This window comes from Melanotaenia boesemani, chromosome 1, assembly GCF_017639745.1.
Source record: "Melanotaenia boesemani isolate fMelBoe1 chromosome 1, fMelBoe1.pri, whole genome shotgun sequence".
NCBI lineage: Eukaryota > Metazoa > Chordata > Actinopteri > Atheriniformes > Melanotaeniidae > Melanotaenia > Melanotaenia boesemani.
Window position 1 is genome coordinate 16451780 of NC_055682.1, and position 17758 is coordinate 16469537.

Genomic DNA, 17758 nt, shown 5'->3' on the forward strand with positions numbered 1-17758 from the left:
CACACATGCCAATGGGAAAGCGTTGCATTATCAGCTGCAGCTTCTTTGTGTTGGGCGGTGATGGGTTCAGCTGTGATCAGGTGTCTCCTAAAAAGGCAATCCCCATGGTCTCGCAGTCTAATAGCTGGATGACAGCAGAAGTGTGTGTGTGTGTGTGGGGGGGGGGGGGGGGGGGGGGGGGACTAGACTTATTCGCATTAGTCTAAGATGGACTAATGAGAATAAATTAGGGGGGAAAAAAGTACTTCATACAAACATGTCAACTTGTTCTGGAGATGGTCGACATTCCACCTGACCCATGGGAAATGAACATCCTGACCAGCCCCCCCCCCCCAAAAAAAAATAAATCAATCAGTAACTGTTTTAAACTTATTAGTTAAAAATGACTTCAGTTGTGTGCTCTGCTTTGAAAAAATTCCCATCCCTCCCTTTCCTTGTAACTCATTCTCATTGGATTCAACCATGAGTAAAAATTAATTTACAGAAATTTATCTCCAAAAATGTATAGTACTTTTCATTTATCTTTATTTAAATGCATCCCTAAACATATTTAGAGTAGACAAAGTATTACCAGAAGAGCTGGTGATGATATGCAGCAGGAATGCAACCTGATAAGGGACAACTGTTACCAAGCAGTGCATTGTAGCGCTCTACTGGAGCAGCTGCTTCTCAGCAGGAAAATGGCCTTTTTTCCCCTTATACACAGCTGGGATGCAATTTACATTTCTTAGAAATCTTTTGTAAACACTTGCTGGCTTTTTGTATTGGATTGTGTATCATCATAACCAACTTCAGTTTAATTTTTTACCCTCCATAATATATGATTGTATTGGCTATACACAGATCGCTGACCTATGGTACACTTGAGCTGCAAGTTTTATAAATACTTGACATTTTCATCCTTAATCATGGGATACCAGTTTTTATCACAACATAGTCCACCTAATCATCATCATTCAAGGTTCTATACAACAAACATCTACTGTGCAACACAAGTGAAGGACAGAATGACATCTTTTACAAGACTGTCAAAATCTACATGCTTTATTGATATTTTTTATTGAACATAGGCAACAAAACATATTGATCTGTAAATCGCTGATTTCTTGATGGCAAAAAATAATACTGGTTTGATAAGATTGCTCTGCATGACTGGAAACAGTTGATTACACGTTTGACAACTAAAAATGTACCAAAAGCTAAAAGTACACATTACTGTACCGACTACCAGATGTTTTCTTGCTCCTAAACCACAGCCAATGTAATTTCTCACAATCACACATCTCACTGCTTTGACTTGGGTAGGTTTGTGCACAACTTTTATCATTCAACAGAAGAGTTGCAACACAATCAGAGGCACTTCATAAGGGCTATTTCAATGAAACATGCTGAACTTGCTTGGTTACTTTGAACAATGTGACACTTTTAATCAGCTCCTGCTGACACTTTTTTCTTGCTACTAAATGGATATTTCAACCTTGAACTTATGCATTCATGTATACCACCATAGTGTTACATCATTATGAGAATTTAATATCACACAGGGAAATACGCCATCCTTAGAACACAGGCAAAAGAAAATGTATTATTGTGACAACTGGCAGAACAAGATCGGTCTTGTTGTTTAGAACAGAAAGCATGGCAAACACCGATGTAAATACAGGAAGCCACACTGCTGCTCACCCTGACTGGGAGATTACGGTTACCTGAGCTCTATTTCCTGTCACGTTGCATTTAACATAAGCAGGTTTGTCTAGTGTTTATAATTACACCTAGAAAGTAACACTAAATCTTGTAAAAAGTATTGTGGTCTTGACTACCATCAGTAGAAAGGCTCAAGTCTTGGACGTAGCAACTGCTTACAGTACAATGACAAGTGCTATAATACTCTGCCACCCATAGATGGCAGTGAATGAGCCACCATTGACCTACAGGCATAGTAAGATCCAGCAGTGTAAATTAACACTTAAAAGAATCAAAGCTGCAATATAGTTCACTGAAGAAAAACAAAACTAACATTAAAATCTAAGTGAAACTACTTTTATGTAAACTGAATAGCTCTGTAGTTGTATAAAGTGTTGGCTGATTTAAAAGAAAATAACCTACAACATAAAAAGTGTAACTCAGTGCAGATTGTAGAGGTGATAAGTCTTCACCTAGATACAAAACAGTCAACATACCAGTCAGTTTCTCTTAGAGTACAAACATTTACACACTGCAAAATAAAAAAACATTTCAACTAAATATTGCAATGTTTTTACATTTTAAAAATACATTTGCAAATATTTCTTGGGTACTAATTTTGATTATAAAGGTTTTTTGTTTTACCTGTTCTGTCATTCATTTTTTCTCTCAAGATATCTAAAAGAAAAATACTTGACAGCTGTAACAATGGGATTCTGCTGGTGCTGAGCTCAAAAAGCATGCTACTCTCTGATTCTCAGTTGAAGAGCAAAATGTAGATCTGAATATTTTTACTGTCAATCAGTATCTTAATTTTCTAAGACCCTCCTCCCCCCTCCACACACACACATTTTATCCCCACTAAACACACACACACACAAACATACTACAGCAAGCAAGTTCACATTTTTTCTGCTCTCATTGTTATGGAGAGCCACACATTCAGAACCTGTGGAAATGGATCATTTTCCTCAATATCAATGGCACTGCTTCATAGTAACATGTCAAATCGTGCAGTTGTTGACACACTGCTCCATTCACAAATGCAAGAGCCCACTACCTACTGCATCCATATCTTAATCCTGTGCATCTGCTAAAAGCTCACTGACTCTCACAGTGCTTGTTTATGAGTCCATAACAACAGTTCAAAGCTAACCCCATTGTTAGTCTTAGTGATGAGTCTTAGTAATACTCATTACTTTTAATATTGCAGTTCCAAAGTCAGTCCAGGCCTGCAGAGCACAAAAATGTTAGTTTTTTTTCCTGTTTTTCCCTACTGATTCTCTTCCTGCTTTCCTTTCCAAAGTGGTTTTCTGGGTCACTCCACATCCGAGGCATCTTATGCAGCTGGAAGAACAATCTTTATGAAAAACTGCAGACAGACTTCCTGAGAAGAAGTCTCTTTTTGGCTCATTTATATTAAAACCTCATTTAGGAGGGGAAAAAAGGAGGCAACAAACTCCATTGGCTGCATGAACAAATATTATGTCATGTTGTGTTTGTTCCCTGTCACAATTGGCCGAGCAAACTCCACAAAGTCATCAATGAGGACAGGCCAAGCCCCTGAGGAGACAGCAAAAAGGGCAATCTTAGTTTAAATCCTAATGCGGCAGGTGAAACAAGTAAAAAAAGAACACAGGTTCAACAAAAATGAAAATAACGTGCAGATATATTTAAATATGCTCAGGTAACACCTCAGAAAAAAAAAGAAAAAACAAAAGCAAACACCCCATCCAACTAGTCTTATCATATCAATTCCTATCTAAGGTGATTAAAAACAAGTGTCACGACAGGTTTTCAAAAAGGTCTCATATTTCCAGCTTTCCAGCTTTAAGATTGGCACTGAGATGCTGCTTTTGTGACAGAGGCCCTAAATGAAGTCACCAAGTCAGCAGCATGTCTTAGAATACAGATTCAAAAATAAAAAGCCCACACTGTTGACATATTATACAATGGCATCCTACTATCTGTACACATGCTTGGTTTTAGCTGCACCTGACTGGTTTTTTCAAGGTTACACATTAATATTGGGATACCCCAAGGTCTAGTAATCGGGCCCCAGCCCTATGCTATTTACACCAACCCTTTGGGTGTGGTCATCTACTTGTTAAGTCTTTGCAGATCACTGCTGTACCTGTCCCTCTTGCTACACAACCCCACAGTTTTACCACTGATCTATGCACATCTGCATATCCACATGAATAAAAGAATAACTTTTAACAAAGCATCTTAAAAAAAAAGAAGAAGGTAATGTATGTAAGAAAAAAACCCATTTAGTGGTGAAGATGAGCATAGAAATTACTTCAAATGCTAAACAGTTGTGAAAGGATGGTGGCTATCAATGGCCAAAATTCTTCCTAACGTTTTCATCTGCAAGTGGATTCAGTTGCTCAGGTGTAGCAATGGCTGCACTACAGGTAAATACTTAAAACTGTGTACTTGTGTACTGTTTTCTTATAAATTTCTTTTACTTTATCCCAAAACAGTGCTCTAGCACCTATCAAACAAACCAGAGCCTTAGCTTTAAAGCTCAGAGTGCTCTCACTTTACAGAGAGTTGTTTGTCCATTAAGAAACACCGTAGTATAAATAGTGGCACAGACTTGGCAGCTGCCATGCATGTGGACCCACAGCAAGTAGGTATAAATGGCTCATTCTAAGTTAATAAAAGCACAACAGTTATTTTAGGAAAGTGATTAGATGCCAAGAGAATCACAGTTTTTAATGATATATTAAATGTTTTTGTCAATGACTATTAATTTTGTTACACACTGTTCCTTTAACACAGATCTATTGTCCAGCTGAGCAAATCAGTTTATCCAAGACAATATCAATATTAAAAACCACCTCTGTTTGGCTCTCCCTTCAAGGATGCAAGAAATTTTAGACATGACTGACAACACATTATCTCTCACAGACCAGTCAGATCAGGCCAAATCTGACTCAGGATACCATTGTGTGGCCTCCACAGACTCACCTTCTTCATCATAGTTTGACATGTCATCCGCAATCATGTTGCCAAAGTCCAGAAGGAGGTTCCACGTGTCTTTGGGAATTGACCGCTTGTGATGCTCCTGAATACAGCACAGGAAAAGATTAATCTTAATTCTATTTTATCTTAATTGAAGATGTTCTAACTTTAATATTGTTAAAAAGGTAATGTTTGAACACTATAATAATGTTTGGCAAAATAATCTGTGTATTTAACTGATGGAAAAAGAAAATGCTGCCATCCACTTCGAATATCCACTTAACACAATAAAGTAAAAAAAACTTTAAGCTGGAAAAAAACTAAGACTTCCATACTCACCAGCAAAAAGCGGTTCCACAGATCCAAGAACTTAAATCGGCCCGTGAGAACTAGATTCCAGTAAGCCACAGCCATTTCTAGGTCTAAAAAGTAAAAGAACGCAATGTTTTTAAAATGAAAAACAAGGTGAAGTATTCAAATCTTTTTTTAAGGGGGTTATTGATAACCTTTTCCCACATTATCTGCTTACCTAAACCTTTTTGGCCTGGGTTCTTGGCAAAATTGAAGGTAAACTGGTAAAAGTCTTTAAACTTTCCAGTGTCTTTCAGCTCCTGCTCTAGTCTAGGAAGGATGGCCTTGAGTTTTTCAGGGCTGTCACAGCTACAGGGTACAATGACAGAAACAACAAAGATGTGAAGTCTCATGGGGCTCGCATTTATCAGAGTATGTTCAGTAGTAAAAAAATACTCCTTTAGCTAGCAATGTTTGCAACTTCATGTTGTGTTTCACATTATTGTGTTAATATGTTTATGAAATTACACTTCATAAACCCAAGTATGCTGTGTCAAATGAGCAATCTATCATGAAATGTTCATTTCAGTGTCATCGTTTCTAACCCTAGCTCTCCCATGCCATCCAGGAACTCCTTCCTGCTAAACTCGCACTGTGTGGCTGCTCTGAACTTCCATGCCACCACAAGTATGCTCATGCTTGCTGGGTCCAGAGTCAGGTCATCGCAGAACTGCTGGATTCCATCAATGCCTATCTTATTCTCATCGTGGGGGTCTGCAAAGATAGCTGAAAGGAGTTAGCAATACAGACAGAACAAAGCAAACCGTGATCATGTAAGCATTTAGTTTGATGAAATGAAGAGCCAATGCCCCTGTCTAACACTTGCCTTTATATCTGTTGTAGAGCTGTTCCAGCTTCTTGCGGTCCACTGAGGTTTTCATGAATTCTTTGTAAAAGAGGTCAGGGTTCTGGAAGTAGTTGTCTGTGGCGACTTCTAGTTTCCAGTCATTCTGTGTCAGGCAGTACACAGCTGTCCTCTCCCCTGCCTGTGTGAAGGACATGAACTGCCGAACCTTGTCCTTCTGTGATGACTTCAACTTGTTCTGCACAACAAGCCGGCACACAGATGAATACAGGTTACATAAACTCTAACACACCATGTAAGTGCGCAATATCCTCTGTATTATAACATGAATTAAAGTCACATTTTGGACACAGGACACAGTTAAAGATATTAAATTTTAGACAACTGTAAATAATTACACCACTACAAAGTCCGTGATCATATAACTATTGTGATTGCAAGACCATGAGATTTTCTTCTTTAGTTTGATCATAATCATCATTGGGATGCAAAGACATGCATGTGAAGTTTAGCTTTAGTATAGTGCCAAGAAATAATTTCCTTTCAAACCAGGACTTTCAATAAAAACAAATACTCTATACTTTACAATGCGAGGACGGTTGTGGTTAGTGATGCCTGTATATAATTAAAAACATTTGTACAACAATGTATAGGTTAGCATGTCAACGAAAATACTGTCACTTTCAAAAGCAGCGCCACAACGTTCTGTTAGTTAACAAATCAACAATGGATATTGGGAGGGTTGCACGTCTTTGCAGAATCGCAGACCTGACCCACCCGATATCAAACCGAGACAGGCAAGTGTTTGGTGACCCAGTTCTCCTTGGACATGGAGCTTTTGATCCAGCGGGCTCTCCTCCTGGAGCAGCAGCAGAGGCGAGAAACCAAAAAGGGAAAGGTACGTAATTCAAGTGCAAGTGTCCGATCTCAAAATACCAGCCGACCTTCCATTTCTCTTATATCACTGACACACATCACTCTGGCAATGCGACACTTGGCTAAGGACACCCTGATCCCACCATCTCGCGGAGCCCAGCAAATGCTCGTGACAGTCGTTATAAATATGGAGACTTGTTGAACGGCCTAAACAACTCTGTCAAATTCAGTTTATAAAATATTACCTACCATTTTATCACCGGCTGTTTTGGCCAAGTTGATATCAAATACTCCTACCACGCCTGCGCGAGGAGAACTGCGCTACCGCAGATTCCTTAGAATCATGGGAAATGCAGTTTTTGAGAACTGTGAGTCAACAGGCCCTGTGCCGTTAAAACATTAGCCTCGCAGTTTCTGATAAAAAAGACTTTTCAACAAAGCACTTAAAATAATCAATACGTCTTTTACTGATAATCATTTTAAAGGTAAACTTCCTTGTACCACCTCGGATCAAAATGAGTGTTTTGTATGAACAATCGACGAAAACTCAACTTCCTAACAGTTCTCAATAAATTAGTTTATATTTAAAGTAAATAATATGATATAAAACATTACTCTGTATGTGTAAATATAAAATTAAACCGTGAGATGCTGTCACCGTTTCAAAGTACCGGACCCATTCCACTGAAAAAACAAAACATCTGAAAACTACAACTCCCATATCAAATCTGATTAGATGTTTCGGAAGTAATCCGGTGATAGAAATGATAGCGACATGACTACATTCAGAATATAATTAAATTGTTATTTTGTTTAGATTCGTGTTTATTTAAAGGGCTATTTAAAAAAGTTAATGCTGGTAATGTTCATTTTATTTGCTCGTGTTAGCAAAACTGTGTTCGCTACAGTAACGTTGTGTACTTTGTGTACTACTCAGCGGGCTGCAACTGGTCTGACAGCTCCAGGGGCTAATTTGGCGTTACTTACAAACCCCAAAACAAAAATAAAATCCGATTTAAAGCAAAAAATCTTTTAAACGGAGGTGAAATATTTCCAGCCTCTACTGATTTTATCGACAGTAGTTCTACTCACCTTAGCCTGCCCTCTGTTGACACTGTCATCAACGGCTGGAAGTCGGAGCAATCGTGAAGTTAGTCGCAAAGTAAAAACAGGAACGCCTGAACTGCCGCTGGTCTCGGCTATGTGGCAGGGGAGGAGGGGTGTTGGTGGTGGTGCGGCATAAAAACACGATTGTTCATTTCCACTTTTTCTTCTTCTTCGGCTGCTGCGTCTCTTGCAGTCGTAGAGTTGAGAACGAGGATGGTTGTCATTTCAAAGGTAGCAGCAGCTTTCTTTACTCATCTGTCTCCACTGAGTAATCTGTGATCGGACATTTCTACGATTTAACCGAGCATGGGGTTTTCTGGTATGTCTAATTCGTGTTTGGGATGCGTTCCGTTTAGGGTGTGTTTCGTATTTATTAGTGTATTTTACTTCACTTTTGCTTGTTTAAGATTCCTGTTTGTTTTTTTTTAATTAAAATACCTCCTGCTAGTGTTCTATAAGCTAACAGTAAGTTCAGGTGATATGCATTTTACTGCAACTTTATACTTAAAAATGTCCACTTTTAAAAATCAGATGTTGCATTGTGTATTCCACTTAGGTCATCATCTATAGTTATTTGTGACTAAATGTTTAGATACATTTTTTGCATTATTTTATATTATGTGATGAAACTACCAAAGTACATAAAAGCAAACTATACCATTTTTTCTATATTAATTCATTAATAATAATAATTGATCAACTATTATATTAATCTATTGTCTACTGTTCAGATCTAATTTAGTAAAATACAGAATGTAGTACTTTGACTTGTACAAAAATACTACAATGTGTTATTATTGCTGTTTCTATCAGCACAGGTGCACTTGAGGGCCTTGTATTTGTATTTGTGTGTTTCTCTTTCTCAGCAGTCCAAGATGGAACAGTAGTGCTACTAATTTCTAGCAACACTGGCAGAATAGCTGCAGTCCAGTGGAGGGAAGAAGGACCGGACTGTTAATTCATGCTCTCAGAAGTGCAATCCAGCTGGCCTGTGAGTTGAAAACATTCAAGCAAGTTGCCATGTATTAAAAGGTTTGGTGTAAAAAATAAATTGGTGCTGAGTTTTGTTCTTCAATTATGAAAAGATATGTCATATTAGATGTTAGCAAGAAAAAGAAATTAGCAGTACCGAGAATGTGACATGTTAGTCAGGGTGCTATTTTCGGCTAAGTAGTCTGGTGAACTCACAGGTGGATCGCCACACCTTATGTAAAGATTGCATGCCTGTGGAGATGACAATAATAACTTGCAGCTTGCACAAAAGGTGCAGTAGCTCACTTTAACCCATTCATACCTCAAATTATTTTCAATAAGGAAACAATAAAGTTCCTGGTGAAACATGGCTGGGGTCCTTCTTTGTAAAGTTTGCATGTTCACCTTATGCATACCTGAATTCTTCCCAGGTACTCCAGCTTACTTTCACTTTCCAAAAACATGCACGTAATTTGGAAAATTATAATATTCATAATACTTATTCCTGTTATGAGGGGCCAAGACAGTATATGGAAGGCCAGGAGACCTCAATCAAACCACAGTAAAAGACATAAAAAATAAGTATCATACAAATGGCATGAAGCAGATATATAGAACAAGCAGCCTTGAAAACCAAATAATTACTGTATGAATAAATAGTTAATGGTTAGCTGTTGTATTTGTGTGATTTTCTGTAAAAAAAAAAAAAAAAAAAAAAAAGGGTAAAAGAACACATAAGATCATAAATGTATTATTAATAATTGGCATCTAAATGTATAGTTGTCTACTTAACTTTAGCTAGAATGTCTTCATCTTTTCTGTTTCTGCTGCCAGGTCTTGTTGTCTTCATCAAACCTCTCACCCTGGTGAAGACCAAAGCAGAAGTTTGGATGCAGGGCGTATGCTGGCTGCTGTCCCTTGGTCTGGCAGGGGCACTCGCTGTACTGTCGAAAGACCAGATGGCTCATCATGCCATCAAGGTATATAGGAATAAAGCGGTCACACACGGCCACAGCTGGGTGGCCAGACACTGCAAGCGGCTGGTGGGTCTCCTCAATCAGAAGAATGTGGCTATCAAGAAGCTGACAGCGGCTGCTGATGCAGTTAGACGAGATAAAGGCCTTTCAGAACCAGAGAAACACTTCCAGGTACCAGACAGAAAGCAAGCACTGAAGGTTTTCTAATGGAGTCATAAACCAGATAGTTGCTAGAGACTTTTTTAATCTATCTTTTGCTGTATAATACATCCCTTTTCTTTAGTGCATAATCTGTGAGAGATATTGTCTGTGTGTTGACACTTCCTAATATATTTTCATATTAGAAATGACAAAACTCTTAGATTATATTTCTCAATGCTCCTTCTTCCCATTATTTCGGATGGGGATGCTTGAACTGTGCCACACTAAGACAAGGCAAGGCAGCTGCAGCAAAAAAGGGGATGCCAGAAACTGCACTTTACTCACTGTGTGGTGTCTCACTTTCTCAATTAAGGTTCACACTCTGGAGGTTTTTCAGAAGGAGCTGAATGAGAGTGAACACCTGGTGTTCCAGGCAGTGCACAGCCTACAGAGGGTGCTACAGGGCGACTATAGGGATGTGGTCAACATGAAGGAGAGCAGCAGACAAAGGCTGGAGGCCCTCAGGGAGGCAGCTATAAAGGTAAAGTCATTATTTTTCCATGGATACTCCAATTTCAACATGAAAAGAACTGGTCACATTTTCTAAATGCTAAGGAAAGGTGCATTCTGTCTTATCTGCTTTAGTATAGGATAAACTTCAATGACTATATTCTTTTATTATATCAAATCAAACCAATAAAATTAAATATTTTTCACATAGTCTGCACAAAACAACCATGCACAACATTACGTATTTAGGCATATATGGCTTTTTTCCAGGGTTATTTTTTCTAGCTTCACTAGGAAGGACAGGGGTACAGTGATACTTATCTATAAAAAATTAGCTTCTCATATTTAAGGAACAGTATACAGACTCAGAACAGAGTTAGGTAACACTGTCATTCTTTTTATTTTTATATATAAAATTTAATATATTCTATAATTGAAATTTTATTTCTTCCTTTTCTTTGTTTTAGTTTTCTCTTGAGTCTGCTTTATCATTTTTCTTTTTTGCTTATATGCTTATATATATAATTTTTTACACAGAATGATTACTTTCATCTAAGAAATCTTTTAATGCTCAAACTGGCTGAATAGGGGTCTAAAGTTTTAAACATTTAACTCTGTAAGACATTTAACTCTTGAAAATAAGACATATTCACACTTGTGGTCTGTAATAAGAACAATTTTACTCATTTGCATGGTTTACTAAACAACTGTCACAAGCTTATTATGATAAAATGGTGAGCTATGATCGGTCAGTCTACTAATATAATTATTTAGCTTTCTGCAACATGTCTGAGTTGATCATTTCGAGTAACCAGTGCTTGGCAAACTAACCATGTTGTCCACCAGTTACAGTAAAGGTAGCAACATATTATAATAACTGTACACTGTGTGAGCCTATGTATAATGAGTTTTCTGTTTTAAGTGTACACTCAAACGTTTGCCTCCATTTGTTGTCATCCTTCAGGAAGAACAGGAATATGTGGAGCTGGTGGCTGCAGAGAAGCACCAGCAGGAAGCTGTTAAGAGTGCTTTGACCCAGAACAAATCTCTGTCCATGTTGGATGAAATTCTGGAGGATGTCAGGAAGGCAGCAGACCGACTAGAGGAGGAGATCGAAGAGCATGCCTTTGACAACAACAAACAGGTCAGTAAATGAACCCTTCCACACACCTCAGTTTCATAATTCAGGAGATGACTTGGAGATTTAGTTGTATCGCATCAGATGTTATTTTCTGCTCATTGTCTAGATGAAGGGAGTGAATGTAGAAGCAGTGCTGAGAGTGGAGGAAGATGAAGAGAATGGAGGGAAAAAGAAAAACAAATCCAGACTGAAAGAAGTGGAGGATAACCTGGGACTGAGCATGCTCATTGACTCACAGAATAACCAGTATGTTCTGACCAAACCACGAGACTCCACAATGCCAAGAGCCGACCATCACTTCATTAAGGTGAGTTATTCCTTCTTCTGCTTTTATTGCATTCAGGCTGCACAATAAAGGTTGTATTAATTTGTTTTCCATCTTTAACAACACAGTCTATGACAGTTTTCAGTATTTCACTAAGCCAACTCTTACTGGAAGTTTTCTACATGTTTGTGCAGGACCTGGTGTCAGTGGTGATGCTGTCCCTGCCATGTGGCTGGATTTGCACTCTGGTGGGTCTTCCTCCCATGTTTGGATATGTCGTCAGTGGAGTCCTGCTTGGTCCCTCTGGTCTCAACAGTATCAAGGTGTGTGTGTGTGTGAGTGTGGTAAAAGCACATCAGATTATAATTAATGAATAATGCCAGCCTTCATGTACTTTGTGCTGGGTGCATGATTATGTTTGGTTGTGTGTCTTTCAGTCTATGGTGCAGGTGGAGACTCTGGGGGAGTTGGGTGTGTTCTTCACTCTGTTCGTGGTGGGGCTGGAGTTCTCACCTGAGCGCCTTCAAAAGGTAAATGAAAAAAGTATTGAAAGAAAAAATTTAAATGAAGACAATTTTTCTATTTTTGTTCACAAACACTGCAATCCTAAATCTAAAAACTTGTTGTTTGGAAAAAAATAAATATTAATCAGTATTATATGGTATTTGTGACCAGGTATGGAAGACCTCAGTTCAGGGGTCATGCTACCTGTGTCTGCTGATGGTGGGGGCCGGATTGTTGTGGGGACTATGTCTTCATATTCGACCCACCCAGACCGTCTTCATTTCCACTTGCCTGTCCTTGTCTAGCACTCCACTAGTGTCTCGATTTCTAGCGGGAGGAAGTAGGGTGGACAAGGAAGGTATGCAGACATAGTAAACATTTATATTATATATGGGATGTGAACGAATCTACAGTTTTGCAGCATTATAAGCATGCTTTGTTCCTTTGTTCTGTTGATGATTACCAGCTCATTTAAATAAAAAACACATGAGCATTTACTGAATGCTATGTTCATATGACTCCAGTAAAATGAAAATGGCATGCAGCAATATGGAGGTTCATGTGAACCTGAAACCATGTTTCCTTACTTACCTTCAGTGGTGTTTAGTCATGCAAAGAGCTTCAGTCTAATAAGCCAGTAGGTGAATTACATTTGTTTTTTGGGGGGATTTATTTGGTTGTAATTAGTTCAGTTTATTTTACAGTGGTTAGTTAGGCAAATAGATCTTTAGTCACATTCTCATTTTTATTTTAGTTGATCTACACATTGCATGAAAGATCAGGACACACAAGTAATGCCTAATGTTGTTTGACATTATTGTGACATATGTAAGAAAATTCTACTAAGAACTTTTGTTGGTAGTGTTTTGACTTGTGTTTATGTGTGTGAAAGGTGACCTGGACTACAGCAGTGTTCTCCTTGGGATGTTAGTGATGCAAGATGTTCAACTCGGCCTCTTCATTGCTGTCATGCCGACGCTGATTCAGGCACAGAGTGGAGACTTGGAAAGGTCAGCTTGTCCTTTTTTTGTTGTTGTTTTACATGTCCACCACCCTCAAAGTACACACACACACACACACACACACACACACAGGTATGTTAGTTTGTTGTTCTCTCTGTGCTCCTCAGCTTTCTGTTCGGAGGTCTGCGAGTGCTATATCTGCTGGCACAGGTTCTGCTGTCTCTGGCTGCTGTACTGCTGCTGTGTTTGTTGCTCAAATCATTCCTGATTGGTCCATTTTACAAGAAACTTCATGCTGAGAGTAAAGGCAACAAGGAGATCCTGGTGCTGGGGATGGCAGCTTTTGTTTTTTTCATGCTGACGGTATGCTTTTTGTTGTTATAATTTATTCGTCTTTCTGTTCTCCGTATTGTTCTTTAATGCAGTGTTTTTTTTTTTACTTGTTGTAAATCAGCTGTTTTTATGTTTTGTTTTCTGTTTTTCTTTCCTGTTGTTTTTGTAGATAACAGAGTTTCTGGATGTTTCTATGGAGCTGGGCTGCTTCTTGGCTGGAGCTTTGCTTTCCTCACAGGGTCACATGGTCACAGTAGAGGTCATGGGCTGCATTGAGCCAATCAGAGATTTCCTCGCCATCATCTTCTTTGCCTCTATTGGTCAGACAGAACATGATCCTTTTTGACAGATTGTGCTTCACTTTTCTATTATTTACAGTGAGATTAAACTGAATCATCTTGTGCGTCTGTGTGATGCTGCAGGTCTCCATGTGTTCCCGACGTTCGTGCTGTATGAACTCACCATTCTACTGGTGCTGACACTCACACTCGTCATTATGAAGGTTTAACATGCATCTTTTTGTTTTTCTGCGCATTTTCTACTGCAGTCTCTGTTTGCACTCCACTGACTCCCCTTTTCCTTCCAGTTTATCATGGCTGTATTGGTACTGTCTGTAATCTTGCCTCCAAGCTCCAGACACATTCGGTGGATTGTCTCAGCTGGTCTGGCTCAGGTCAGCGAGTTCTCCTTTGTCTTGGGTAGCCGAGCACGTCGGGCAGGCATCATCTCCAGAGAGGTTAGTGACAACTTTGTAGAATTTTTTTTATCTCTGCTGCTGGAATTTGTTTCGTATGTTTATCATAATTTCTACTTAATTTACATGAACTATTGTTTAATCTTGATTGTGAACTGTTTGAACCACCCTGTTTTTAAGGTGTTCTATAAAACTTACCGCTGCAAATAATGAACATTTTAATTATAGTTTCATTCCTATGAAACTGCTTGGTGTATAAAATGCTGCCAGTGGATCCTTGTTTTATATTCTGAGAGCCAGAAATGCTAACATCATGTAGAAGTTCAGACAAATGGCTTGTTTTGTCTTGCTAACCTTCAAAACCCCAAAATATTCATTTGAATTTGTTCGAAACTAAAAAGCAGCCATTCTTGACAATATTTGAGAGGTTTGAGACAGACTTTTATCATTTTTTTCTCAACTCAACTTCTTTCTTGCAGAAATTGGTGACTTAGAGAACACAGTTAATAAAGATAAAACCAGATTAGACCAGACTGGAAAATTTAAACAAATTCAAACTGGAGATCCCCTTCCTCACTCTGCTGTGCTTCAGCTCTGCCTCTGCACAACATTAATTGTTGACAGTTTCTCCTAATCTGACAAAGTTATTAAAGTCGATGTTATTTAGTTGTGCTTTGACAAACTAATTAACTTTAGTGTAGCCAATTCACTTTATGTCCTTTAGCAATGACTTTGTCTCTAAAATTATGATTGAGTTAAAACTTTTAAATAGACAGTTTCAGAAAATATGTGTTGACATAAAATCATGAATTATCTCTTTGGAAAAGATTGTTAAAGTATAAATTTAAAGGTTTTAAGGTTGTTGTATGTGCTACTGTTTCTGAATGTGAATCTGTGGAGAGAAAACAGAACTGCAGATGGTTTTTTTAATGCTGTATAGAGCAGTAAAAAATAAGATGTGTCTAAATGAGTCTTTTTTTTAAAAAAAAATCCTCATCATTGTGAATCATGTCCAAGGACGATTTGACACACAACATTTAATTCATTTTCACGAGTTAGTTGAGTGTAAACAGTGTAGATATAAAACATACTAATGTACCAATAAAAGGTAATAAGTACAGCTTTTAAGTCTTCTGTCTTTGTTTCTTCTGCTCAGGTGTACCTGCTGGTTCTCAGTGTCACCACCCTCAGTTTGCTGCTGGCTCCGCTTTTGTGGAGAGTTACCACAAACAAATGGGTTCCCCGCACCGAACGCAAAACACTCACATGACCAGAGGACCAAAATAGTCCCATCTGAGTTTTAAAAACTTTGCAGCCACATCACAAGTCTTACTTCTTTTTTCTGTTTGACCAAAGCTCCATCCATTTCTTGTCACTGAATGAAGTCTCCTGCATCACAAGGAAGAAAATAATCATTGTAAACATTTTGATGTGTTTTTTTTTTTTCAAAGCCTGCTTTAGACCATCAGAAATGTCTTTAGGTTTGTACTGTTCATTCTACCGTTGTTATATAAAATGTTGGTGCAAGACTGCTTTAAGATAATTTTTAAATAATAACCTAATCTCAATGAGCGGATATCTACATGTAGAGATGCTACATCTGTGCACATGGGACAAACATTCCCTGCATTCCACTTGCCAAAATTCTGACCATTCACATTCAAGCTTTCATTCCTTGCATGCATGTTAAAATGTTGAGAAAAAGAGACGCAATTCTGGGAAAACCTCTCAAAAACATCAGCTGTTATCCAAACGTTCAGCCTTTTATCAGCTTTTCAGATTTATCTTATGTATTTAAACTGTAACAGGTGCACAGAACAGAAAGCCTTGGCCTTGTGGTCTCCTGGCTACACCTGAAGCATGGAAATGTTGGTCTCTCTCCCCAGACAGATAGTCATTAAACTGATGAAAATGAGTTTCAAGAGTGGTGATATAAATGAAATACTACTTCAAATGCTTAACAGTGTCTGCAGCTGTCTTGATATAAAACCCAACTGCTTTAAAGTTTAAAGAAGCACAAAAAAACAAAGTTCTTTTCTGTTCAGACCCTCCTAATGGTAAGCATTAGGACAGAGCACAGAGATAATCTCAGTATTTCCAGTTAGTTGTGTTTTGAACCTTAAACTTTCCCTTGTAGAAATCACATCTACAACACACTTCTACCATTAGGTGAATTATTATTATGATTATGATTATTATTATTATTATTAAGGGAGCATTTCTTGTAGTTTAAAGTTGTCTCTGTCTCTACTGAATTTTTGGTAATAGATTTTTTGTATTCAGATGTAGGATATTGTTGATAACTGACTGTCTCTGATTGTACCAAAATACTTGTCTGCTGTATTTAATCAATGCTTTTTGTATTTTATTCTGATCATTGTACTACTCTGAACATCAGTTTTATAACACTTGAGTGTTTTTCAGAAATCTATTAATTCTGTGTACAAATCTTCCTTCTTGCATTCTAGAAAACCATGGTATGTTGCACTGCACTAAAAAACTAAGAATGTACACAAATAACTACAATCCTGGAAGCAGAATGACCTCTGAGACTTGATTTACTGATGAGACATTTAAATATAATATAAACGCTGCACTAGTTACTGGTGGATGTTAAACTTGTGTGCCTTTCGGAGTGTAATTGTAAGGAAGCACATTTCTCATTGGGATCAAAGCATCCTTGTCTGATGTAAATCATGTGCAATGTAAATGTGTGCAATGCCACATGTTACTGTGTACGTTAATAATATTGTGAAATATTTTTCTTCATTATGTTAATGGAGAGGCTCTGTTAGTTTAAATGAGTGTGCTGTTGACCACAAATGAGACACCAGACATTTTCTCCCATATGTCTGTTTATTTTGAGAGTAGTGGAAATTTTCATTTATTTATTAAATAAAACAAAAAGGTGCTTTCATTCTTTTTTGTGTGTGTGTGGTTTGTGAATTTCTTTGGGTAAATTAAGTTTACAACATTTAAGTTTATATCAAGTGTATTTCTTCTGTTCTTAAATGTTATGTAAGATCTGAGATAAAAGTGTAAAGTGTGCGTCCCTTGTCCAATACTCTCTGCACTGAAGCCAAACAGAAGCAGATAAATTAACGGGTTCATGTAGATGAATCCACGTGATAAAATATAACTGGTCTGATCGCAGCACAATAAGCTTTTTCAAGGAAAGATCTGACCCCCAAAAGCTGAGGAAGTCAGGTGTGACAGACAAACCTACACGTGTTTGTGTGTGTGTGTGTGTGTATGTGTGTGTGAGCATGCAAGCAGACTTGTTCTGTGTAAGCTGATAACCTACAAACTTTACAGTCAGCACATCTCTTAGAAACCTCACCACCATCATCATCCTATTAAGGGGAGGACAGTTTGTAGCTCAGGGATGAGTTGTGTCTACTTTTTATTTATTTCATTAGAACAAATTTAGCTTCAGTTGATCTGAAATATATCACAATAAAACTGAA

General features: G+C 38.0%; 2 protein-coding genes across 9 annotated transcripts; one reads left to right on the forward strand and one right to left on the reverse strand.

Annotated features, from left to right (window-relative positions):
• Nucleotides 1-1028: 1028 nt before the first annotated feature.
• Nucleotides 1029-7917, reverse strand: dcun1d2b (DCN1, defective in cullin neddylation 1, domain containing 2b). Of its 3 annotated transcripts, none has more exons than XM_041984334.1 (7): nucleotides 7778-7917; nucleotides 5831-6047; nucleotides 5550-5718; nucleotides 5183-5313; nucleotides 4993-5075; nucleotides 4660-4756; nucleotides 1029-3246 (listed from the first exon to the last, which is right to left on the reverse strand). In XM_041984334.1, the coding sequence occupies exons 2-7, from the start codon at nucleotides 6003-6005 to the stop codon at nucleotides 3167-3169; spliced, it is 735 nt and encodes a 244-aa protein (XP_041840268.1). In that variant the 5' UTR covers nucleotides 6006-6047; nucleotides 7778-7917; the 3' UTR covers nucleotides 1029-3166. The 3 variants fall into 3 exon arrangements, with proteins under 3 accessions (XP_041840268.1, XP_041840250.1, XP_041840260.1); XM_041984316.1 differs by lacking the exon at nucleotides 7778-7917 and adding an exon at nucleotides 6935-7024; XM_041984326.1 differs by lacking the exon at nucleotides 7778-7917 and adding an exon at nucleotides 6587-6668.
• tmco3 (transmembrane and coiled-coil domains 3) lies at nucleotides 6594-17208 on the forward strand. 6 transcript variants are annotated; one of them, XM_041984284.1, is made up of 15 exons: nucleotides 6594-6707; nucleotides 8659-8783; nucleotides 9599-9912; nucleotides 10256-10423; nucleotides 11357-11536; nucleotides 11640-11840; nucleotides 11993-12121; nucleotides 12236-12328; nucleotides 12474-12660; nucleotides 13195-13312; nucleotides 13432-13627; nucleotides 13767-13917; nucleotides 14020-14099; nucleotides 14184-14333; nucleotides 15448-17208. In XM_041984284.1, the coding sequence occupies exons 3-15, from the start codon at nucleotides 9655-9657 to the stop codon at nucleotides 15559-15561; spliced, it is 2025 nt and encodes a 674-aa protein (XP_041840218.1). In that variant the 5' UTR covers nucleotides 6594-6707; nucleotides 8659-8783; nucleotides 9599-9654; the 3' UTR covers nucleotides 15562-17208. The 6 variants fall into 6 exon arrangements, with proteins under 6 accessions (XP_041840218.1, XP_041840192.1, XP_041840236.1 ...); XM_041984258.1 differs by lacking the exon at nucleotides 6594-6707 and adding an exon at nucleotides 7903-8023; XM_041984292.1 differs by lacking the exon at nucleotides 6594-6707 and adding an exon at nucleotides 7974-8023 and having other exon boundaries at nucleotides 8662-8783.
• The last annotated feature ends 550 nt before the right edge of the window (nucleotides 17209-17758 follow it).